Genomic DNA, 27640 nt, shown 5'->3' on the forward strand with positions numbered 1-27640 from the left:
TATCAATCACACATTGCTATGCATCATTGCGACAAAGTTTCAAATGAGGCTTCTCACTGACCAAATACATTTTCAATTGCCTTTTGTTTTTCAACCATGCTTTCTGATAACTTATCGTATACCTAAATCAAGATTGAATTTCCCCAATCATTACTTTGATTTTAAAAGAAAGATCAGATTCTACCATTGGCTTTATACATTCTGCAATTGAATCTGTATCCAACTTTCTGTGATATTAAGAAATGATTTCAATAGTACAAGTGTGTGGACTATTATATTTTTGGATTTCTCAAAAATACTCATTTTTTTTAAACTAGCTCAAAAAAGTCACATGCAATTTAAGCCATATCTTACACATTTGCAATAAAAAGTATTTAATTCTGACTCTAACACTTTGTAGTCCACTCCTTTTGATATATTGTAATGCTTTACTGTTTTTATAACATCTTTGTCACTGAATTGCCTTCAATATACAATTCACCATCTGTGTTACCTACCAATAGCGAACATAAACTAATTAACAAAACTAAAATTAATCTCACTAACACAGTTACAAATTTTACATACCTAAGTTTGCATACTCTAAAAACTTAGAAGTATTCATAGCATCAAGATCTAATTCACGCATGAAGAGTGGCTCGCCGAAAGGATGTTGCCACCTATATGGGGCTCCTTTTTATCAGCATTATTATCAACATCCTCATCGCTTTCCTCATCACTTTGATAATCTCCTTCAAAGTCATAGTCATCACTTTCACTGTTGTGTTCACAATCTATCTCTGTCTCTAGTAGCATGACAAATTCTTCTTGCACCTCATTACTTTTGAAAATAACATACAACTCAATCGTACTACTTGGAGGATGACGTTGTTGATGTATTTGAAATATTTGTTGAACATCATTATCATTGGTTATTGGAATTGAATGATATTGTATAAAATTGACAAATATTGACATTGGACATCGATACTAACACTTTCCATTGTTTTTGGAAACGAAACTTCATGAACGTATTGACAAAGCCAACACTTTAAATTCAAATAATACATTATATAGCATATACACATGTTGGCTTTTTGCATGCAAATAACACACATTCACTCGTATTTGGTATAATCTCATCATTAAAATAAATTACAACAGACACACTCATTTTTTTTTCATAAACACACAAGCTTCACATACATTCTCTAAGAACTTCAAATGGTTGTAAGAGCGAGTTGCAATGAACAAAAATTTTAGTATTTATAGTCTTCCCAATTAAAAATCGCCAATGACATTTTATAAGATTTTTTAAAAATTTACATTAGTCAAATGTCGTCATTAGCGAATTTTAAAAAGTGAAATTTTTTTCGACAATATAAAGTCGTCAATGATAATTTTTACCAGTCATATTTACTTTTCTTTGCTTAAACTTACCAATGACGAATTTACTTTGTCAAATTTTATTTTTTTTATTATAAAATCGCCATTGACATCTTTTACATCCATCATATTTACGTAATTTTGTAAAAAATGTCATATTTAAATAATTTTATTTTAAAAAACTATAATAAAAAAATGACCCAAAAATTTAATGTTATTATTATTTTTAATATTTTATTATTTAAAAATTAATATTTATAAAAAATTTAATATTTATATTATTTTAAAAAATTAATAATTAATTCTTCTAATTGTACGTACTATTTTTACTCTCATTCACAAAACTTCACCAGAATTACCCTCCCAGCAAGTACAATGGGTTTGGAACCACGTATTAATGCAATCTCGTGATTGCATTTAGGCAAAAGCTTCACCTTTTCTCGGTCCACGAGCTCTCAAGAGAGGCAAACACCACATTCCAAATCATCCATGATGATCAGGTGACCCCTAGGGAGCAAGTGCTGCAGGCTCTTAACAAGTGCGGGTTTTGACTGGAGACTTGCACACATGTACTTCAACTGGCTCTCCAAAACAAATGGGTATCCTCCAAGCTCCCTTGTTTACAACGTAGCCAGTCCTCTAGCGATGAAGCTGACTATATTAATTTTTTTTTAAAAGTTTTTTTATAAATATTATTTTTAAATAATAAAATATTAAAAAATATAACGGATCAGCTCTACTTTTCTTTTCCAACTTATCTTTTAAGAGACATAATTGTTAGCAGAAATGAGAAACTAATTTTAAATTTTTTAAAAATATCAAGATTAAATTTTAATAATTTTAAAAAATTAATTATAAATAGTGTTATTTTTATAAAGACAATAAATATAATTAAACTTTTTAAATTTATAAAACAAATTTTGAGAAACCCAAGGATCGTGGTCATGAATGGAAATGGAAGAAATATGGTGTAAAATTCAATGCTTTGCTTTTTACGAGGGATCATATCATGGAAGGTTTCTGACTCATCCATTGGGATCACATGCTGTTCTTTGTTTTATTTGCTGTTCACTTTGACAATTGTACCTCTGGTCGAATGATCCACCTACACGTTTCGTTATCTCGACAAAAAGGGAAAAAAATGTCACATTTTGTTATCTACAGGTACAGTTTTCATTAATAGGCCAATTTTATTATAATTTTCACTTAAATATTTTTCATTTATTTCAAATTATTTATTCCTTTTAAATATTAAAAAAATATTTAAATTTTTTTTAAATAATGTCCTTATTTATTAAAATAATCTTAAGATTAGTAACACTTGATTATTAAAATAATTTTATCATTTTTAATAAGATATTTTCGTGAAATTTATTTTTTACCATAATAATTGATCAATTAATATTTTTAAAAATTTATACATTAATACTGAGTAACAATTATTATGAGACTGAAAGTATATACTATTTTGTTTTTTTTGTCATTTAAAATTTTTACAAAAATTTAGTAAATAATTAAAATTACAAATTTCATAAAAAGTTGTTATTTTTTCTAACTTTCTATTATATTCTTCTATTATATTAATTTTTCACTTTTTTATTATCCTTTATCGAAACAAACAATTATTTAGAGGAAAATAAAAAATAAACTATTTATTAATTTTAGTTAAAACGTATAAAAAAAAAGAACGGAGGAAGTCTCATTTTATGTGTTTCCTAAAGAAAATAAATATGACATAGAGATTTAATTTTTTTTTTAAATTAAAAGTAACTATAAAAACAACTTTAAAAGATTAGAATACAAAAGAAAAAAAAAACTTGGTTAAAATAGATAAAACATAAACAAAGCAATAACTTTTTTTGAAAAAATAATAATTAAAGAATGGAAATTTTAGAAAAACGTCGCACGACACTTTCAATACATATATGTATATATATATATATAGAGAGATTCCGTATATGACAATTTAAGCTACGTAAGCAATCTATTATATAAATAATATCCTAGTATCATAAAAGGACCAATTTACATTCGAATGCAACTACCCACAGTCACAGTGCCATTCATGGATCTACTTTCTAATCCATGTTTCTTTGCTGCATTTTCTGCAGTTTTAACTCTTTTGATGGTTAAAGTTATGTTGAGAAGATTGCAGAAAAGGGAAAGAAAGAAGTACCATCCTGTTGCTGGTACCATATTTAATCAGATGCTGAACTTCAATAGGTTGCACCATTATATGACTGAACTTGCAGGCAAATACAAGACATACAGGTTGCTCAGTCCTTTCAGATATGAGGTTTACACTGCAGAACCATGTAATGTTGAGTATATACTCAAAACCAGATTTGAGAATTATGGAAAGGTGGATACTTTATTATTGAATGAATTTAGTGGTAATTGTTGATGTTGACTTTCACTTTTGGGATGGATGAATTGATGAGATTATATAGATGGTTATTTCTGCAATATGAAATTTTTTTTGACAAAATTATTATTATTGTTTTAATATTCGTGTTGATTTATTTGTTTGATTAGACTAGTTGTAACTTTGTATGGAAGGGGTGAGGTGCCACTACCTGCATAGTGGATTGGATTCAAGTAATTTAAGAGCTTCTAGGATTTCCTAATGATGTCAAATATATTATGCTGTGGGTAGGTTTTCTCGATGATATGAAGAATTTGAGCACCCAAATAGAATTCTTGAAGGATTTTTATGAAAAAGGGTTAAACAGAGAATTCTAGGATCTCCTAATGATGTCAAATATATTAGATACATAGATGGCACTTTGAGATGGTGTTTTCTGATTAATTAACACAGCATAAAGGGGTCTGTTTGATTCTTTAAAGGATGAAGTTTGGTTTAATGGCTTCAATTTTGGTGCAGGGGTTGTACAACTACAACAATTTGAAGGATTTACTAGGTGATGGTATTTTCACTGTTGATGGTGAGAAATGGCGTGAACAAAGGAAGATATCGAGTCATGAATTCTCCACCAAAATGTTAAGGGACTTCAGCATTTCAATATTCAGAAAGAATGCAGTAAAACTTGCAAACATAGTGTCTGAAGCTGCAACTTCTAATAGTACATTGGAAATCCAAGTCAGTAAATATATGTTCTGAAAGAAGCTATCTTGTTGCCTTCTTTCATCTCCTGGGTTAGCATGTTAACTTGCTCCAATAATTTGTATAGGACCTTTTAATGAAATCAACTCTGGATTCAATTTTCCAAGTAGCATTTGGAACTGAACTTGACAGCATGTGTGGATCAAATCAAGAAGGGAAGATTTTTGCCGAGGCTTTTGATACTTCAAGTGCACTAACCCTTTATCGTTATGTAGATGTCTTCTGGAAGATAAAGAAATTTCTGAATATTGGATCAGAGGCCACGTTAAGAAAGAACACTGAAATTTTAAATGAATTTGTTTTTAAGCTGATCAACACTAGAATTCAACAAATAAAGATTTCAGAGGATGTTTCTACTGTAAGTCTATTACATATGAGTTGTATTATATAAGGCGATAATGTTGACAATACACTGTTGTATTTACATGTGAGAGCATGACGGGTTAATCTTGACTATACAATCAAATGGATGGTCAAGGTTAAACTTAAGTAAAACAATCTTCATCATTTATGTATGGTTATATGGCTAAGATTAACTCTTCTAACCTTTCGCTAGGTATGCTCCCAATATATAATGTATTTTTCACTTTGCATATGTAGAGTAAACGAGGAGATATTCTCTCAAGGTTTCTGCAAGAGAAAGAATATGATCCAATATACTTAAGAGATATAATTCTAAACTTTGTTATTGCTGGGAAAGACACAACAGCTGCCACACTTGCTTGGTTCTTGTACATGCTATGTAAGTATCCTGCAGTTCAAGAAAAAGCAGCAGAAGAAGTGAAAGAAGCAACTAAAACAAAAACAATTAGTAGCTATACTGAGTTTGTGTCCAGTCTCACGGACGAAGCTCTTGAAAAGATGAATTATCTCCATGCAGCAATTACAGAAACTCTCAGACTTTATCCTGCAGTTCCCGTGGTAAGGATAATTTTGAACTTGATCTCATCATCACTAGATGTGGGAGGAACAAATCTTTACCATTGGTCTTGCTTGGTGCTTGCATAAATGGTTACAATTGAAACATCTCTAAAGGTGACAAGACTTTTAGTGTTTGAATTTTGATTACTTATGTCCCATATTTACACCCGCATCTCTCATCCTCTATATTACTTGATAAGGACTCAGGAGTATTGATGAATTTATCAGGTTTCTAAATTCCCACATTGATTTATTATTGTTGTAAGGGCTTGTATGATGAAATGGATTCTAAGTTAGGACACCTTTCATGTAGGATGCAAAGATTTGTTTTTCTGATGATACATTACCAGATGGATATAGTGTAAATAAAGGAGATATGGTAAGTTACCAACCATATGCTATGGGTCGGATGAAATTCATTTGGGGTGATGATGCAGAAGAGTTTACACCAGAAAGATGGCTTGATGAGAATGGCATTTTTAAGTCAGAGAACCCTTTCAAGTTTACAGCTTTTCAGGTTTGTAGAGCTTTGCTAAGGACATTCATTTAGCATTTATTTTTATTATTTGGGTTTTGCTAACATAGCACAATCCACATTTTAAAGAATTAGCAAAATACACACATTTAACACCATGAAAATTCAAAAGCGTTTAATATTTGTTTAAGTGACTGATGGAGACTTATGGTAATAAGTGCAATTGGGCACACGGTGAACTCATATATGTGTATATGTGTGTTGTCTTTATGGAATCATTGATGTAACTGTAATTTTCATTCATCAACAGGCTGGTCCTAGGATTTGTCTAGGAAAGGAGTTTGCTTATAGACAGATGAAGATATTCTCAGCAGTATTGTTAGGCTGTTTCCGCTTCAAATTGAATGATGAGAAGAAAAATGTCACTTACAAGACGATGATAAATCTTCATATTGATGGAGGTCTTGAAATCAAAACCTTCCACAGACAAGGGATTAGAAGATGATTTTTAGACAATCCAAACTCTAAAGAGAAGCTCAAAGTAGTTCAATAAAAGGGCAGTGTATCAAAATTCAATGATATGAATTGTCGACAGATATTGTGCATAACCAAGGTAATAATGTATTTTTTATTCTAATTACTGAATATGATTATTAGAAGGAAAAAAGCAAATTGGATAATTGTGTCCTGCAAAAATGAATCTCAAATAACACGCATAGTTATTTTGGATAGAATTATATATGCCAATATCGTCTTATAAGAAATGCCCAGTCTTTAGATATTTTGAAGATTTAAATTGTTCAGTGTAGAAATAATCTTATACTAGCAGTGTAAATAAATTAGTAGGTGCGTCTCAACAAACTAAACTCAGTGTAAAAAAATTAGCTAACGGTATTAACGTTCCAATTTCACTAACAAATTCTTGTAGCCAAAGCTACATTATTTTTCAATTGTTTGAGCGAAGATTCGTCCCCTAGAACACTTCTTGGGATAACTTTTTCCCTCAGTTCTTATAATACAAATAGAATTTGAGTAGCATATACACATTCAATAGAGTTTAAATTTTGAATTTCAAAAAGAAATATCCAATTTTCAATAATTGAGGCGTCCCTTGAAGATCACAAATATGTAAATATTTGTAAGTTTAAACAAGCTTTTAGTCCCTAAATTTTTGTTTTTGAGGTTTAGTCCTTAACAAATTTAACGAGTATAAAATTAGTCTTTGCCATTAACTAATTGAGCATGCAGAGGGATATATATTTGCAAAAAAAACATATAGTTGTAAATTCACAATCTACTAGGCTGAGACTAGGACAAGTGTTTATTAAGTTACAAATTCGTTGGCAAGGTGTTTTTTCTTTTCTTTTCTTTTTTCTAAATACTATATGAAAAAATGAAAATTGTACTCCTACCCAAATTTGTTGCAGCTCAATTTTAGAATCACTTGTAAGAAACCTAACAGCAAGTAGCTATATTTGAATAAATTAATTAGTCGTTAGCAGTATCACGAATTATCACAATATTATATCATAATAAACTCTAATAAATTAGATCCAGTACTTACCATCGTCATTCTGTTGTATTGAAATAATTTTATTAATATCAAGAAAATATTGAAGGCGGGTGCCTCAGCAGACGCTGCTGAGCCTCAACGTCCGAAAAGTATTACAAGAAAGAACAACTATTTATAATTTCATTCACTGTAAAAAAAAAGTTAAAGGACAAAATTGTATTGATTCAAACCTGATACAGGACTTTATATAGTATCGTTTTGTTAATTCTGTTGTCGTGATCTGAGTTATTGTTCTGTTAAGCCTGTTGTCGTTAATTTTGTTGTCGTATTAATTAATAATAAATATCTATAAATAGAAAAGAGGAAGGCGGAGATTATTCAGATTTATTGTAAACATTGTCAATTCTTCTGCACATTTAATACAATTTTTTTCGGATTCCATTCTTTTATTGGATTCCCTACTTCCTGCAGTTCTTCGAGTGATTCTTCTCCTAGAATTGTATTAACAGTGGTATCAGCTTGGCACCTTCTAGCGGCATTATGGCGGATGCAACAAGAAATCAGGCAGCATTGCGCGAACAAAAAGAGCGGTTGAAGAACCGTGTCACAGCGCGATTGGAAGCAAAGTTCATGGAGATTATGACGTCGCTACAGCACACGATGGACTCCTCGTTTGATGAACGGGTTCAAGAATGTATCAAGAAACATATTGAAGGATCGGAGGTGCATATAAAAGGAACAACTCCACGACATTCTTCGTCCTATTCTTGTGGCACGCGGTTAGCCCGAATTGAATTTTCCCGTTTTAATGTTGATGCAGTGAGACAGTGGATATATCATTGTGAAGCTTATTTCGCAATTGATGGGACACCTGAGGATGTGAAAACAAAATTAGCTGTGATTCATTTTGAAGGGAAAGCATTACAATGACATGCTTCTATGGTGAAAACTTTTCCTCTTGATAGTTTACCGGTTTGGTCGGATTTCACTAAAATTTTAATTGAAAGATTTGGAGAGGTTTATGATGATCCTATGGCTGATTTGATGAAACTTAGACAGAAAGATTCTATTGTTGATTACCATGAGAACTTTGATGAAATTGTATCTAGACTAGAATTGTCAGAAGAATATAAGCTAAGTTGTTTTCTCGGTGGCTTAAAATGGGATATTCAGATGGTTGTACACATGTTCCAACCAACCAGTGTAATGAAGACTTCTCACTTGGCCAAATTATATGAATTTGCTTCAAACACTACCTCTATGCCTAAACACTTGTTGAAATTCCCTAAAAATAGCACTGCATATTCTCTCAAAACCTTCTTCTGGAACCTTCGCTATCTCACCTACATCTGCAAAAATCCAAACACAAACCTCTAGGCACCTCACCCCTGCTTTTATGAGTGAAAGAAGATCCAAGGGTCTTTGTTACTTCTGTGATGAACCCTTTACACCTGCCCATGCCTTAACATACAAAAAGCTGCAACTTCATGTCCTGGAAGTAAATGAAGGAGAGATAACTGAGTTGGATGAGGAAGAATTGTATCAAGAAAATGAAGCTGACCCGACTGATTCTATAGACCCACAGATTTCAGTGCATGCACTTACTGGTATAGCAAATTTTAAAACCATGCGTGTCACGAGTTATTACAAGAAAAAATCATTGCACATCCTCATTGACAGTGGTAGTACTCATAATTTCCTGGATGTCCACTTGGCTAGGAAAATGGGATGTTTAATTGACGAGATTTTCCCATTAAGTGTTGCAGTTGCAGATGGCGCAAAGGTGAATCTAACTTCCATGGTAAAACAATTTTCTTGGTCCATTTAAGGATCCACATTTAGTTCCTATATGCTGTTAATTCCATTGGGATGCTGTAACTTGGTGTTAGGAATCGAATGGTTAATCACTTTGGGTGATATTACTTGGAACTTTGATAAACTAACCATACAATTTTTTGTTCATGGAAAAAAGTTTGTGTTGAGAGGTGCTTCCAATGTAGGTATCAAAACAGTGAACAGAAAACAACTGGGGAAAACAATTGCTTCTGGTGTTCATCTATCAATGCTACAAGTATGTGATCAACAAGAGGGTACACTATTACATTCTTTAACAACTCATGCTCCTTCGATTGAGCAAAATATTTTGATTGAAGCTTTACTGTTCCAGTTCGAAGATGTATTTCAAGAACCAGCTAAATTACCCTCTAAAAGAGGAGGCCATGACCATAAAATTCCTTTGGGTCAAGGAGCTATTCTAGTAAATAAAAGGCCTTATAGATATGCAAAACAGCAGAAAGACATCATTGATAAACTGGTTAAAGACTATTTAAGAGTGACATAATTCAAAATAGCAGCAGTTCCTATGCTAGCCCGATGATTTTGGTGGGGAAGAAGGATGGGTCATGGGTCTTGGAGATTATGTGTAGATTACCGGGAACTCAATAAGCAAATTGTGAAGGACAGATTTCCCATACCTCTAGTGGATGACCTCTTAGATGAGCTTCATGGGTCTAGTATATTCTCTAAGATTGATTTAAGGACTGGTTACAACCAAGTTCGAATGGATGAAGCTGATGTTCACAAAACATCCTTTAGGACACATGCTAGACATTTTGAATATTTGATAATGCCCTTTGGGCTAACTAATGCCCCGGCTTCTTTCCAAGGGCTAATAAATGATGTGTTTAAGGAATTTTTGAGGCAAATCTTATTAGTTTTTTTTTTATGATATATTGATCTACAGCAGTAATTTGGAAGAGCATTTGAGTCATCTTGAGTAGGTTTTGTTGACAATGCGATCTTATTGTTTGTTTGCTAAGAGATCTAAATGTTACTTTGAAGTTGAGAAGGTGGAATACTTGGGCCACTTTATTTCAAAAGATGGAGTTGCCACAGATCCGGCTAAAATCATGGCTATGAAAAATTGGCAATTAAGGGTTTTTCTTGGGCTGGCTAGATATTACTGACGGTTTGTGAAAGGTTATGGAAGTATTGTTAGACCTCTAACTAATATGCTGAAGAAAAACAATTTCTGCTGGTCCTTAGACGCTAAAGCTGCCTTCCAAGAATTGAAAGACCACTTGATTAGAGCACCGGTTTTGGCTTTACCTAATTTTTCTAAGGAGTTTGTAGTGGAGGTGGATGCTTCTGGTACAGGTATTGGTGGTGTCCTCATGCAGGAACACCACCCTATTGCCTTTATTAGTAGAGTATTGAATTTACAACAGCAGTCACTATCTACCTATGAGAAGGAGCTATTAGCAGTGGTATTTGCTGTGCAAAAGTGGAGACATTATCTCCTTAATTCCCACTTTGTTATCAAGACTGATCATAGAAGTCTTCAATACATCCTTCGTCAGCGGCTGACCACATCTTTCCAACAAAAATGGCTGGTTAAGTTAATAGAGTTTGACTTCTCTATTGAATTCAAATAGGGTCACACAAATGTGGCTGCTAATGTAACACCTTAAATTTAACTTTAATTAAATAATAATTTTACAAATCGGATAACCAAATTTTCATAAAAGATTTCAAAATAAGTGAAGGGTTATAAGTTAATATCAAATAACTGCTACAAGACTAAATTACAACGTTTTCAAAATAAATTCTAAGTCCTATAGCAGTTCATCCGTCCCTTCACTGAGTCCGGTGTTGATCGTCTTGGTTACCTGAAAAATGAATATAAGGGTGAGTACTCTACACTATCCAAAAACATACAATAGATGTAGAGTCTCACCTCCAGAACATTTCAATACATTAAACAAACACAATCACCAGCAGCATTTCACATCCATAAGTATAATTCATAAACTCATGCATATGCACGCCAGTCATATTCACTGCAACACTGTGATCACAGATTTACACTATGAATGGTCGTCGGTTATCCCCACCTTACGGATACCACGTGGACAGTCACGGGTCGCTCAGCAAAGGTAATGATCAGAGGTCTAGTCAGGAAGAGAGTGTGTGACCCGTGGTGCACCCGTTCCACAGTCGATGTCACCACCACTTCCTCTTCCCCAAGGTATTTCTACCGTTCTCATCTCCCACACCCCCAGTGTATCGCTAAACCATTCACAGCACATTACAGCGGCACTAACACGCCCATTCACACATATTCCATTCACGCATGCAATAATCATGCTTACACACGGCACACAGCCCACATTGCATTCAAATACACGGCACTAGGCCCACATTCATTTCACATTACACGATACATAGCCAATATTTATCTATATTACACCACATTTACATACAATCCACATCCATCAAGTTCGGGTCAACACACATAATGTTCACACATCACGACATATGGCCCACATTACATTTCTCAGCAAATTCCTACTTACTAACTCAGCTACAACACAATATTAAGCAAAATAACAACAATTCATGCACAAAAGAGTAGGATAGAGTTCTCCCCTTACCTTAGATTGAAGACCCACACTCGGATTCGACCACGGACGTGCTCCCTATACAGATTGCGGCCTAAAACACATGGAAGAACTCCATGAGAACTCTAAGAAACCGAGAAACAGAGAATTGGGGATGAGAAACAGAACTTTAACCATTAAAACTCACCTCAAAGCGTTCCCCACACAGATTTAACCTTCAATCAAGCTCTCGAACGGCTTTAGAGACAATTAATCGGTGGAATAGGGCTTTGGGGAATGAGAGGATCGAAGGGAGAGGGAGAAATAACTCTCCTCGAACCCTAACTCCTTTTAAATTCTTTTTTGGTCGCGACACTCTCGCTACAGCGAGATATTCTTGCTGCAGCGAAGTCTCCTCGCTGCAGCAACACGCCTTCTCGCTACAGCGAAAAAATCAGAGAAAAATGCACTCTGATTTCTGTAGAATCTTGATACAGCGAGGCCCTCTCGCTACAGCGAGATTGCACCCAGAAATGCACCCCAAACTGTCTTTCTGACGTTACAGCGAGACATCTCTCGCTATAGCGAGAACAACCCAATAATACGCCCTGCACTTAGGCACTTAGCCCATTTTCAGTCCAACCAGTCCAATCCAATCAATCATACATCCACACACACCCCCCCACACACACATATACACACATATTCACAACATATATATAAAAATACACACATGAAAATACATTTAGATTTATATAATTAATAATAATTAATATTACAAAACTAGGAGCGTTACAGCTAATGCCTTATCCAGGCAGGAAGTGGTGGAAAACAATGCTATCATCACCTTCCTTCTTGTGAGTGAATTAATGGATTGAATTAAGCTATCATGGCAGCAGGATATACACTTGCAAAGAATCATCACAGATTTGCAGTCCAATACTAGTTCTCATAGGCATTTTACATGGCAGCATGATGAACTTTGACGAAAGGGCAGACTAGTGATTGGCAAAGTAGATAATCTGCGAACTGATATTCTTCTCTGGCTACATTCTACAGCTGCTGGTGGCCATTCAGGGAGAGATGTTACATTGAAGAGATTGCAATTTGTCGTCTATTGAAAGGAATGTCGAAAGATGTCAAATATTTTGTCATGAGGTGTGAAGTCTATCAACGATGCAAATATGATACAACTGCTTCTCTGGGGCTTCTACAACCTTTACCAGTTCCTGAGAAAATTTGGCAGCATATCACAATGGATTTTATCGAAGGCTTGCCTCCTTCTTGGGGTAAGCAAGTCATTTATGTGGTGGTGGATAGATTAAGCAAGTCAGCTCACTTTATGGCCTTAAGTCACCCTTATTCTGCTGCTGAAGTGGCCCAAAGTTTTCTTGATAATGTGTTTAAATTGCATGGTTTTCCTGACTCTATTACTAGTGACAAAGATTCGGTCTTTGTGAGTCAATTTTGGAAGGATTTGATGGCGTTTCAAGGTGTTCAGGTCCAGCTTTCAAATGGCTATCATTCTCAAACAGATCGGTAGACTAAGATTGTTAATAGGTGCTTGGAAACGTTCTTGAGATGCATGTGTGCAGATGCTCCTCAAGATTGGTCAAAATGGTTAGCTTTGGTTGAGTGGTGGTATAATACTGCTTATCACAGTACCATAAAAACTAGCCCTTATGAGGTAGTTTATGGCTAAGCCCCTCCAGCTTATCTTCCTTACTTACCAGGAGAATCTAGAATAGAACTAGTTGACAGAAGTTTGTAGAAGAGAGAAGAAGCTTTGAAGCTGATCAAGTTCCATATGCGAAGAGCACAAGATCGGATGAAGCAGCAAGCTGATAAACACAGAAGTGATAAAACATTTGAGATTGGAGATCTAGTGTATGTAAAATTACACCCTTATTGGCAAATTTCTATGGCTTGTCGAAAAAATGCTAAGTTAGCTCCAAAGTATTTTGGTCCATTTCTTATTGAAGACAGAATTGGCGCAGTGGCTTATAAGCTCCAGCTTCTCGCTCATTCTGCAGTTCATAATGTGTTTCATGTCTCGCAACTGAAGAAACATGTGGGAGAGGCGTGTTTAGATTATTTTAATAATCTTATTATAGTGGTCTATGTAACTTATAGCATGACTCTAATTAAGTGTTTAATGTGATGGTGGTTAAATATAAAATATAGAGTCATTGAGAGAGGTAACATCAAGGAACAATGAATTCAGGTTAGTGCTCTCTAAACCCTTAATTGTATGAGAATCATATATTGTGTTCTGAGAGCAACGTAATTTAAGATCTTTAAGGGAAAAAGTAATTTCATAATAGTCATTGCATAATGAAAATTACATAATGGGTTAAAGAAAATTCTAACAAGGCGGTGACGTCAAGTTCTATTCCTATGGATGATACAAGTGTCATGGGCGGCAAGGAACTAGAGTCAATTCTTGATAGAATGACAGTAAAGAGAGGCAATAGAGCTGTTACCAAGGTCCTAGTTCAATGGAAGCATCAATTGCACGAAGACGCTACTTGGGAGTTCTTCTATGATCTAAAGTAGAAGTACCCACATTTTAATCCATAAGGACAAGAATTTTGTCGAGAAGGGGGGATTGATACATGACTTTATATAGTATCATTTATATAGTGTCGTTTTGTTAATTCTGTTGTTGTTATCTTAGTTGTCGTTCTGTTAAGCCCGTTATCGTTAATTTTGTTGTCGTATTGATTAATAATGAATAGTTATAAATAGAAAAGAGGAAGGCAGAGGGAGATTATTCAGATTCATTGTAAACATTCTCAATTCTTCTCATTCAATACTATCTTTTTCGGATTCCATTATTTCGTTGGATTCCCTACTTCCTGCAGTTCTTCAAGTAATTCTTCTTCTAGAATTGTATTAACAAAACCTCAGTAAAAAGCTTGTTGGATATTAATACTTCAGCATGACTGGTAAAGTGTTAGCTATTACATATGTTACAAGACGTCTCTAAACCATAGAGATGAAACCATCATGCTTACAAACGGGAAAGCTATAATCCCCATTCTATTTTTCTAATAGTTACTATGTGAAAAAGATTTGTAATCCACTTTCCTATGCCCTACAAACTATCATTTTGTGAGGTGCCTAAGTCCATCACCTTCCCAGCCAAGCTTGAGCATTTGATCGACTACTTTCAAGCTCAACTGCAAGCAAAAAGCAGCAAGAGTAACCAGACATATAGAGTAGGTTTTAACAGAACATCTGTAGGACGTAATTTTCAATATAATTATGGTGATTGAAGGAAAAATATTTTGAATGATGCAGATCATGCATAGCAAAAATTCACAGCATTGATCTTTTGTTAAGGAATGAAAATCTAATATGATTTTATATCAAAATTTTAAATTGAATGGAAGTTGTACACCATTGCCACATTTGCTAGTGCAATATGGTGGAATTTGTTTGTGAATGAGTCTAACAGGCACATAAAAATGTAAAAATCTACCACAATACATAGGCGTGAATTGTGAGACTACAAATAATGTGCAACGGTGCTAAGTCTTTTCAGAAAGGCAAGTGAAATATAAAATTTTCCCCTCTAGCCAATTTACAAGAATCAGACGAAAAACAAAATCCAACAACTCATTGAATATTTCAAAACAGTAATTCACTATTAAGCGACGATTGATATTTGACAATGATCCTTATTAAGAGTGATTTAACTTACAGTTGGATCAGTGAAGATAATCAATTGTTTATCCAAAGTTGAAACCAAAAGATTTGTGTTATCTTTATTTAGAGCAAAAGCTGTGATATCCTGTCCTTCTCTCAACTGCAATACATGAAATACCTACATAAGATAGTACATGACATTTGTTAGCATTGAAAAAAGTCCATAAGAAATGCATAGTGGGATGGCAACAGGACTACTGAGGTTTGAAAGAATCAGAATGCAGAACACCCTTAAAAGATTTGTTTCTCTCTTTATTTTTGTTAGTTCCACTTAAACATCTTAATATTGTACCTCCAAAATGTGCAAATCCAGGAAGTAGATTGATGGTGACGCAGCATTTATTCTGTTGCTTTCTTGTGTTTCTTGTGATTCTGAATAAAAATCGATCATACCTGACTTACTCAATTGAAAATTCCAACTGTTATTATAGGTTTCATTCTCTCGAGAACTTATTCCAATCAAAGCAAACCTCCCATCGACAGAAATTTCCATGCAACAAATGCTGCTAGAGATAGATAATTCTGTTTTAGCAATCAGAACACCATTAAGAGTAAAGGTATTGAGAATATGCTGCAATTCATCCCAAGTCATGACAACTCCTTCTGAGGAAAGGCGGAGAGTCTTGGCCACCACACCATCTAACCTTTTGATTAAATGTCCTTTTCTTATAGAGTGCAGGAGAACATCTGATGAGTGGGAGCATGAAACAACTATTCCAAGATCTGACCTGACACAACAACTGAGTATTTCACTGTGGTGCCCTCGAAGTACTTGTATAGGACCCTCAATATGATGTTCTTGATTCTTTTCTATCAACAAGTGTGATGAAGAACTACTGCTGGTTGAAGGCAGTGTGCCAGTCCCGTTAGAAGATTCTGATATGACCGTTGAGCGAGACGTGATTGTTCTACGTATTCTCCTGATTAATACATGATAAATCCAGATTTTAGTAGATTTTTAAGTAACTTTTCTAGGATTTTTCTATTGGAAAAGAATAATTTAGAAGATGAAGACTGCACAAAAATATATAATTGTTCAATAAATTCAATTTTTGCTTTTAGGAATTCAAATTGTTTGGATTTAATATAATTCTTATATAATTTTGTTGTTGAACTAGTTTTGTTGGAGATTCTAAGCAAAAATACATATTATAGGTATTAAGAGGTCAATTGGATTGAGTGTTGTTACTTTGGGCTCAGAAAGTGAACACTTCAGAGGTTTGGAAGACAAATAATGTGGAGCATGGGCACTTTAACTACAAAAAGTGAAAACTTCACAAGATATTAAGCATCAATGTGCTAGGCGTAACCACTTTGAGCGTCAAAAGTAGCCACTTGAAGACTTTTTGATGAGATACATGGTATGCATTACCACTTTTGGGAGGAAAAGTGACAACTACAGAACCTATTTGAAGAATCTCAATGCATGTTACCACTTTTAGTATTGAAAGTAGTCACTTTGAAGGGCTTTTGGTCAGAAAAGCATGCATGTGGTCACTCTCAGGGACTAAAAGTGGATGTTGCAGATGCCTTATGGAGAAATGTTAACATGCATAATCACTCTTTCCACCAAAAGCGATTATGCGCAAGCCTATTTGTAGAGACTAAGTTGCGCGTGGTTACTTTCGGTGCCAAGAGTGAACATTCTGGAAGTTTTGTGGGGAAACTAAGCTGCATGTGGCTTCACTAAGTGCAAAGAGTGATTGTTCCAAACCCTTGTCGTGTAGAAAGCCTTGCACGTGATCACTTTTTAGGCAAAAAGTGATTACGCTAGAAAAGCGAGAAAAATTATAAATAGCTCCAAAGCTTAGATCTTAGGATCTTTTCTCATTTTTTTCATTTCTAAACTCTTAGAGAGTTAGAGAGAGAGAGAGGATTAAAGGCAAATTTCAAGACTAAAATTTAGAGAAATCAGGCTTAGGACTTGGATTCATGGAGTTTTTTCTTACCTTATCTTCTACACTTTCTTTCTCTCTTTTATTTAGGAACATGTTTTTAATTTGTTTTGGTTAGGGATTGATGGATCTGATTTTGATATTGTAAATTGATTTTGGATCTGGAGTCTAAGATCTTGGTTATATTGAACATTTGATTCTTTCCTTAATGTAATTATTGGATTAGTTATTCAATTGAATTGAATCGAGAGGATTTTTATCAATAGAAGTTGAGTTAATTTCTCATATATGAATTAAATGTAAAGGTTATTGATATCTTAGGGATAAACATTCATGATCTTGTGATCTCTTAATTTCTAATGTTTAATGCAATGTTTGTTTGATTTACATATAAAGAATTAGGGTAGTTAATTGAATATTAGGATCATTGAGTCAAGAAATTGAACTTTAATTAATATAATAAAATTGATCATCAATCGGTTAAGGAATTTAAAGTTCAGATCTCATTTAATTTTGCAATTGATAAAGAGATGGAATCATTCTTAACTTTGTTTGATTACTCATTTCATTTCTTCTAATCTTTACTTTGTTTTGTTGAACTTTTGCATTTTATTGCACTTTATTGCTTTAAATCTTCAAATGTATCAAACATTTCAAATTTTGTTTAGCACAAATAGTTATTAATTTGTGAAGTGGTAATTGATAGATCCAATCCTTGAGAAAGATACTCAAAGTTTAAAGAATTTTAAATTTTATTACTTGCTATAATTACCTAGTACACTTACTAGTTAGTATTCTAAAAGCGTGACAATACTGTTGTATCTCGGGATCTTGTTACCAGGTAGTTACTATTGGGTGAAAGACTAAGGCAAGTTACAGGAGCACAATGTGCATAGGTTGTTTCCAAGGTTTTTGCTCCATGTGAGAATATTACCCTAATACTGTTATTAGCATGCACGCCTAATTAGAAGTCAAAATTTCAAGTTAGATGTAAAATACCCAGCCAATATAGAAAACAACTAATACAAATATAGTGCAAGTTTCTTAAATGCTGTGTAAGAGCTGAGCAGAGGATAATATATTCCAAAATACAAAAAAGAAATATTTCCTAGGAAAAGGATTTCTCATGCCCGACTATCATCTTTTATAGGTAGTAAATGGTTTCATCCATAATAAGAGTTAGCAATGGTTTTGAATTTTATAACCATGTATGCCTATGATTTTGTTGTTGAAGACAAGTTCTAATAACAAATATCAATCAAACTTGTTAAAATGCCTGCATAATTAAAGTGTCTACTAAATTATTTGGCTAAATTCAATAGGTTGCTTAATGGGTATTTTCCAGAAAATACTGGAAGATGTTGTAACCATTTTCATTTAGTTTTTTTATATATAAATAACTTTACCCTCCTTATTCTTGTACCTGAATATTTTTCTTAACAAATTTTCTCTTTTATTGAACAAAATGAGTACTAGTGCATAGCTTCAATGTGAGATACAATTTTCTGTCTTTTCTAAGAAATACTAGAACAAACAAAGGAAATACCGAATGCTATGCAAGTACTGTAAAATCCTGAAAATCCTACACGTAAATCCTCTTGATAAAAGTTAAAATTGATTAATGGTATTACTAATAACTCCCTATGTTGCCAGGCATGAGTATAATCAACACTAATTGTTCTTATTTTATACTAACTAGCTTTTCTTATAGAAAAGATTATCAGTAATAATTTCTTTGCTAACTACTAGTGGCGGCATATCTTAACAATCCTAGCTCATCCAGATTTACCAGTAATAATTTATTTGTCACATGTTATAGAAACTATAGCTTGGCTTCTAATTCCAGAAACAGCAAAAGCCAATGCTCGGGGATATTGCCACTCTTCACCAGTCCCAGGAGGACCTTGGAACATGCGCATATGTGTCCCACCAGCAGAGCCTGATGTAACCTTTCCATGCTGAAAGAGGAATGGAGTGCCCTGGCCTTCAGGTGTATTGGGTTGCCACTGGTGCTTTGCAACATCATGAGCTGCAGGAGCATCAACATATGGTTTGACTACTTTTGGGTTGCTGAATATTGTCTGATATACAAAGAAATATATACGATATTATTATAATCACATGCATTGATCATTGATACTTGAGGAAACGTCAAACAACATTAAGAGGATTTATTTCAAAAACATTTCATCACCAAATTTTTTTTAACAAATCTTAAAACATAGAGAGGCTCCCTCTTGTATTTACGTAAACTCTAATAATGAACACACTAATGAACAATAATATTAACAGTATTGAAATGAAACAGATAAAAAGGGGCCTTTATTATTTGGCTGTGTCTAACCTAGGTTCATTACTCCTCTCTTTTTATCACATCATTCTTCAAAGATAGACTGGGAGATATTGATCTCAAGTATTTGACTTTGTTTTGACCAATGGAACATTTGGATGGAGGATGTTAAAGCACTTCTGTCAGTTGTTTAGATAAGGTTTTTATTAAAATCTGTTAAATAAAACTTTTTGCACAGAGTACATGATTGCTTGTAGTTACCTGTAGTTTAGAGAAATTACTATTAATTATATAGTTTCGGAGCTAAATAACTACTTCTGCTAGAAATGGAATAGTGATTAGAACTCATGAAAAGTACAGACAATTTTAGACCATTCTTTCTTTCTCATCATTACTATTACTACCATATTTTGCTCCTTGATAAAAAAGAAAGGGTAAATTCATTCCATACCTTAGAGATTTGTTAAAATAACAGTAAACTCCATACTTGGCCATCAAATCCATTCTTATGTTTAATTAACCAAAATATACATACGTATATACGTGCAACAACTTCTGAAAATTCTTAAAATTGCCCAAAAATTGAAAAAAAAAATTATCAAATATATCAAATCATCAATCAAGGTCATTTGATGTTATATAGAAGTTATCATGTTACTCATTTGATGTTACCATTTCTTGAAGGGCATTCCACCGATTCCGCTTAGGGATAAAGGCTTTCCCGTATCTATACCCGATATGCTAATTTCTATTTTGTTTTGGGGGATCAAGTTCCTTAGGCTTGTGACCGTATACAGCAGTGATTTTGTGTTAAGAAGAATATGGTTTTTAAGAAGAAAATAGAACTGCAAATGATCAACTTTTACGATTCATTGGTTATTATATATGATTATTTTAGAAATATTATATACAAAAATATAGTATTTTTTTTTAAATTTCAAAAGCATAAAATTTAAAATTTGCCAACTATTTCTAGCGTAGATACAAAATTCAAAAAAAGAATGAAAAAATTATAACATGTCCAAAATTGTCAACGGTGATTTAAAAAGAAATATTAAAAAGATTTAAAAAATAAAAGTCACCTAGGAATGATTTTTAAAATAATAATAAATTGGTCTAAAAATGCTAAAAGTCTTCATTGATAATTTTTAATTTTTTAATATTTATGTAATTTTGTAAAGACAAAACACATTTTTGTAATTTTAAAATAAAAAACCCTGAATTCCAAGTCAAAGAATTCTATTAGTTTAAATAAAAAGAAGGAGTATTTTAGAAAAATAAAATAAAAAAAATCAAAAGATAATGCACCCGTAAAAAAAATGGTGAAAAAAAGTAAGTTCTAGTTCATAAATATTTTGCTTGAGTGTTACTGGAATCTAGTCCTCTCCTCCTGTGACGAGACCTACATTTTTTATTTTATTTTTATTTAAGTAAAAATTAAAAAAATGACAATATTTATTTTATACAAAATTCACTTAAACAAACAAAAATAAACAAAACATCCAATTATCCGTATCTCTGCCACTTTCTATTACAAGATCATTATAACTCATTTTATTTACTAAAAAAATTGAATGATTATAACTGCTAGGCTAAGATTAATTTCTTGTAGCAAACAAACATCCAATCGCCCAATGAAACCAATTATCACCGGTTTCTTTAGTAATAATTTACAAAAATCTAGTACTAGAGTCAAAGATAACTCATTACGAATAATTTTTAATAAGAGGCAAAAAAAGCTACATTAAGAACTTCTTTATTTATAATATATCTTTTAATATTAGTTAAAAATTATTAAAAATTATAAAAATTATGTAGATCTCATTTTTTCTCACTTCTAAATTAATTTTATATATATATATATATATATATATATATATTTAGTTTTTAATAAATTTGTGTTAATAATAAAGTGTGTGTTAGAGAGTGTATTACTAATATATTTTTATATTTAATACCCAGACAATTTTTAAGTACATACATGACAAATCTTTCAAGTTTCAAATACATATATAAACATGAAAGTATATAATTAATTCAAAAGCATCATTCTGCATAAAGCCCGATGGAATCATCAAAATAAATAATATTGCATGTAACAACTTTACTTATCTTTTTGTTGATAACTATTAGATATTTTAGTTAATTTTCAACTTGTAATAATTTATTTGCTTCATTTTCTATATATATTATTTCTGTACTCAAATTGTATTATATCAAAAAGCTTTTTTTCACTCAATAATATATGAGACATTTTTTAGTATAAGCAATATGTTTAGTAAGGTGGTATTAGAGTCTCGTTGGGAGCTTTAGTAGTTTATTACTCTTTCATTTTTTCTTTTATACAAATATTGATTCTTGATCAAGAATGACAAGCTAAAGCTTGTACCAAAATTTTCTGATCAACCCATCTAATCTTTTTTTATCTTCACTATAACATCCTTATTTTATTCAAAACAATAAGAATATGATTTTAAAAATAAGAGAAAAATTTAGTTAATTCTATTTACTGGTTAAATGTAACGAGTAGAATCATAAAATATTTTGTTTATTTTGCTCAAACTTATAAAAACTTAAATGACAAGCCATAATAATTAAACAGATTTTTAAGAGAAAACATCAAGATAACCTAAACATACATTGTTCTCATAATGTATAAAATGTTGACATTTGCAAAAATATAAATTAAAATACAATAGGACTCTTTTACAACACTTACAAGGTACACAACATAACAAGTCTTAATGAGCGGTGATAAATCCACATTTTATTGGATTTTTACTTGTCATTTTGATGTTTCTTAATAGAAAAAGTAAACTTAGGAAGTGTAAATAACATAAAAACATCATTTTGGTCAAATATCATAGGTTTCTTAATTTTTGGTTAATTTACATTGATTTAGATAGATATAGTTTGCAATTTTGATCATTTGAATAATTGTGCAGGAATTTCTAGACTTTTTCCATGAATTTTTAGCATTTGAGAAAGTTTGAGATGAAAGTGATCGCTTTGGATCCCATAGTGAATACTACATCAAACTAGATCCAGAAGGGCAGACCAAAGTGATCATTATAAAACTATAGTAGACACTATAGAGACCCAGTTTAAAGAAGTGATGCGCGTGTTTACTATGGAACCATAGTAGACACTCTGGGCTAACCAAAGTAATCACTTTAATACTAAAGTGAACACTCTAGAGAAGGCCAAAATCACAAGACTTGTGCGTGGCTACTATGGAGCGATAGTAACTACTATGGAGCACTGCGCGTTATCACTATGAAACCATAATAGTTAATATGGGTGAAAATTTCTGCACTATAAATAGAATTTGAGAAATTAGGGTACGGATCTTTTTACATTCTTTAGATTCTTTTGCCATTTTGGGAGCACTTGCAGAGCTTAGGACCCTTGAGTGACAGCCAAGGCCAATCTTAGGGTTTGATTTACAATTTCTCTTTATTTTTCTTTAATTCTTGCATTGATGATATTGAATTTCCTTTGTTTTCATCATGAATTTGTAAGACCCATCCTTATGAAGGGCTGAACTTTCTTGTAATCCTTAGTGAGTTCATAGATTCTTGAATTCCTCGGTATGAATGTCAATATAATTCCCTTTTCTTCATGAATTTACATTTCTCAACTCCTTGAATTGAATTAATGGTTGAATAAGGGGGACATTACTTAATTAACCCTAATTCATTTTAATGAAATTCTTAACTTGGTTTGCTTAATCCTAAGTTAATTTCTAAGGTTGCATAATCTTGGGGGAAAAGAGTTGGAGTCCATTAAATTTGCTTAAATTCGTATGGGATTTTAAGGTTAATTCTTTCTTGTTGAGTTACCCTAATTCAGAGGAAGAGGAAAAGTATTGAATCTTAAGAGGAATGGGGATAGAATTACATGAACGAACTAAGGATTGCACATTTTATTGATTGAACTTATTAATTTCATCATTTGTTTTTACATCAAAATTGGAATCACACAAAACCCTCATTTTAATTGCTTTCATAGTAAATGTTTACAACATGTTCAATGTATAAGTCATTGGAGACAATCTAGACTTGCATCCTAGATTACATAAAAATTTTGCATATTTTGATGAGATTGGCGACAAATCTTTTTGCAAACAAAAAATTCGTTCATCAAGCAGCCTATCCATCATAGGACCAAAGAGACACTAGTCATTTCCGTGTCATCCCTATATCATTGCAATATCGTCGGAGTCGAGATCGTCATCTGATCTGAGATATAGGTTACCAGAGTCTGCAGTAACCTGTGTACCAGTAATCCGCTTGAATGTCCGTCGAGATGGTCTTCCAAGATGATCGTGATCATGGTACATAAATAGGTAGGTTAAGGTTGCTGGGGTTCTCACGGTGCCAAGAAATATGTATACATAGAAGGTGTGATGTATTCTACTTGCGAAGAAATTAAAAGGAATATTATAGGCTAATTCCATTTCTATCATAATAATATCTCTAGGTACATCATTAACATGTACAACAATCCTAAAGTAACATAATCTCTGACACTCGTTAAATACATAATTAAGTCTATTAATTACAGAACTATCTATAAGCCTAGTTCTCTCGGTGGGTGTTATCATCCTGGTTCCTTGAAATATTTACTTAAGAATGAGTTTCTATTTTTATTACTAAGCATACATTCACAAATAAATCAATGATACAGATAAGAAAACAATACAATCATCATATAACGAAATCACCAATTATCTAACTTATTCTACTTAGGTCCATTATTACTTAACATTTTCATTTTTTTCTTTCACTGCCTCTAGGATCTCTTGAGGTCTTCCTTAGCATAGATAGTTGTTAGATAGCCACAGCTACACGAATACAACATGTGTTGACTCAGCCCCTTTTAGCAAAAGCATGGTCAGGAGTATTAGTCAAGAAATGAGTGTGAGGCCTGTGGTGCTTCTACGCTCATTTATTTTGCGCAATTCAGGAGGAGCATCCACCACCCTCGTTTCTCCAAGACTTCTCAGTCGTCTCCATCTTCCACACTTCCAATGTACCATAAACTATCCATACTCGTCCTTATCATAGACTTAGCGCATTCAAAGGCACAACAAAACATTAGTAGCATTTTTGCATTTATAAATTCAAAAACAAATATCAATTGAGTCACTACATAAAATACAATTATACCAAATATTAGCTCTAAAAAAATACCTTTAATATTGACCAGCTAAAGATTTCTCCATTTCTTCAAGTCTTATCTAACAAACTTGCAATGAGAATAAAAAGAGAATCAAAACACAAGAACCCATGCATTAGGAACTCTGCAAGCAAAGCTGATTGTTAAGCTAAAATTGCTATGATAGTTCATAGAACTAAAGAATGCACTATTTCTCATGTTAATCTATAACATAATCATTGTTTTAAGTTCAAAAAAGTCTCAAATTCAAAGGTCACCCAAGAATATAGGTTGTTATTAAAAAAGAAGGCTTGAATTAAATAATTATTGATAAATTATCATTTTATTATTTTATTTATGAGATTTTAGCTTAATTTTTTATTAGACTTATTATTTTATTATTTAAATTAGTTAAGTTTCTCCTAATTTTACTGTAGGAAGTGTTAACAACGCAACTTTATTAAAAAATTGTCAAATTATAAAGAAAAATTATTAAAAATAAAAAAATGAGTGAAATTTGAAATTAAATTGAGTTTGAATTTTAAATTATAAATTTAGAATTTGAATCTTGAATTCAAATTTAATAATAGAAAATTATATATTTTTGTATGGACAAGTCATGACTTTTTTAGGAATAAAATATATCTTTTGGAAGGCAAAATAAATGTTTTAGAAGTTAAATCATTATTATTTTTATTCTATATTCTATATAAAGATCTCACACACACACTATATGATTGATAGAGATTTTGACACTTTTTCTAATGGACTTTTAAAGACTTTTGGAGTCGTTTTGGAGCAGAGATTATTGGCAAAAATGTAGGATACCTTTTTGAAGTTTGAATAAGTAATTAAGAGTATTTTTTAGAGACAATAACTCTTCTCATCTCTTTTTTCTTTGGAATCTCTTTAATTTGTGATCTTTTTTGAATAAATATAAATTAGATATTAGTATTTTTAGTATAAATGATTGACGATCATAAAAAAAATTGAGATTGAAATTAACTAATAATGAACATAAGGAGGTGTAAAAGTGAAACAAAAAATCTTAAATTCATTTCAAATAGTTTTGTTTTAATAGTTGTGCTATCCTATTTTCATTTGGTTACTCTTCGTGATTTAAGTTTTTCTTTTTATAAATTTTTCTTACACACTAAGTTTGTCTCAAATATTTTTTTAGTTGCTCAAATTAAGTTTAAATAATTAAATCACAATAATTTTAATAATTAAAAATATTTTTTATGGAACGATATTCTTAGAACTTAAATAGATTAAAGAAATTATATTACAAAGGTGAAACAATTAAGGGTTAGAGTTGGAGACGATGAAGCCCTTCGTATAACAATATTCGTTTGCAACAAAGAAATTCAATTTTTTACTGTCATTGATAGAGATGATGAAGGTCATTTACGCAATGTTTTTTGGGCATATGCTAGGTCCAGGGCTGCTTACACTCATTTAGAGATGTTGTATCATTTGATACTACATATTTAACTAATAGATACAATTTGCCACTTCGAAAAGCTATTCTAAGAGGCCTACAACAATACAATTTTCAAGTTGTTTCAAAATGAGTTGCGTAGTATGCTTTTTTGCAATTCCAATATCTATATTCAATGTCATTGATATTAATGATAGTAACAATGGATACCATAAAAAGATTTGCATACACAGTCAATATAATGTTGTGGAGTGTGATTTTCAATGTTCTTGTTATCTGTTTGAGTTTCGAGGAATAATTTGTAGGCATATAGCAAAGATTTTAAGAGAAAAGGATGTGAAGAAGATCCCTTCCCGCTACATTTTAACTCGATGGAGTAGGATGTTAAGCACAATCACCATTAGGTGCTAAATTGTTATGATGATTTGGGGTTTGGAGAACAAGCTATGCAATGTGCTAACTTTTAGGAAGCTGCACATATAGCCAATTCAATATCAAAGTATGAATTTTTTATGCCATGGATAGATAAAGCAAAGGAAAAGCTCAAGAATGATACAGGTTTGGATAATAGCAAACAAATTACTCAACCAAGTATTGACCATGCAACAAAATCAAGTGAAAAGTTACTATCTCCCTTGCATGTGGTAGCAAAGGTCGTTCACCATCCAAGACAAAGGAGTCCAAAGTAGAGAAAATAATGAAAACAAAAAGGAAAAAGAAAGAGGTAAACAATATTTTTTAATTTGTGCATTATATGCATATACAATAATTTATTTGTATCACATACTCACATGAATAACATGTTTATGGAGAAAAAGGAGGCATTTGACAAAGTCTACCATGCTCAAACATGACTAATGAAATGTAAATATATTAAATACAACTAGTTTTAGTTTTATAATTTCATGATTAAATATAAATAATATTGAGACATACGTATGATTTCAACCATATAGATAATCCGGTGTGGTTTAATTTATTATAAAATTTTGATTATATTATATTTATTTACTTTGATATAGTTGGGAACTCTTTATTTTGTTTTATTCCTTTTAAAAGTAAATAATCACCGGTAAAAATTAAAATTTTGTTTCGTTACATTTATACCATACTCCAAAGCAATAAACACTGAATAAATTTTTAAGAAATTTAAAGTAATAAACTGTATGAGAAAAATTTTTGGAATTGAAAATTAAAGAGACAAAATTCTAATTATTTTCTAATAAAAATTATAATTTTTAATAGATCATTTTAAATTAAAAAAAAGTGATAAACCAAAATGCATTCCTAATACCGAATTGTTCAAATGCTCGGTTCATTGCCTTGGGAAGAGTAGCAATTCCCTTGCAATCAGTACACGCTTTCC

General features: G+C 32.1%; 1 protein-coding gene and 1 pseudogene across 1 annotated transcript; one reads left to right on the top strand and one right to left on the bottom strand.

Annotated features, from left to right (window-relative positions):
- The first annotated feature begins 3418 nt into the window (after nucleotides 1-3418).
- LOC113852531 (cytochrome P450 704C1-like) lies at nucleotides 3419-6542 on the top strand. Its single transcript, XM_027482834.1, has 6 exons — nucleotides 3419-3727; nucleotides 4250-4465; nucleotides 4557-4847; nucleotides 5090-5410; nucleotides 5724-5927; nucleotides 6196-6542. The coding sequence occupies exons 1-6, from the start codon at nucleotides 3431-3433 to the stop codon at nucleotides 6388-6390; spliced, it is 1524 nt and encodes a 507-aa protein (XP_027338635.1). The 5' UTR covers nucleotides 3419-3430; the 3' UTR covers nucleotides 6391-6542.
- An 8325-nt stretch (nucleotides 6543-14867) lies between these two features.
- Nucleotides 14868-24015, bottom strand: LOC113851985 (annotated as a pseudogene).
- Between the last annotated feature and the right edge of the window lie 3625 nt (nucleotides 24016-27640).

This window comes from Abrus precatorius, unplaced genomic scaffold (genome assembly GCF_003935025.1).
Source record: "Abrus precatorius isolate BTA unplaced genomic scaffold, Abrus_2018 Scaffold10, whole genome shotgun sequence".
Taxonomy (NCBI): domain Eukaryota; kingdom Viridiplantae; phylum Streptophyta; class Magnoliopsida; order Fabales; family Fabaceae; genus Abrus; species Abrus precatorius.

Excerpts from the sequence above, each read along its gene's own strand:
- LOC113852531 (XM_027482834.1), top strand. The coding sequence starts at position 3,431 with ATGGATCTACTTTCTAATCCATGTTTCTTTGCTGCATTTTCTGCAGTT. Across the intron at positions 3,728-4,249 it reads GATTTGAGAATTATGGAAAG|GGGTTGTACAACTACAACAA; the intron begins GTGGATACTTTA and ends ATTTTGGTGCAG. Across the intron at positions 5,411-5,723 it reads TTTATCCTGCAGTTCCCGTG|GATGCAAAGATTTGTTTTTC; the intron begins GTAAGGATAATT and ends CCTTTCATGTAG.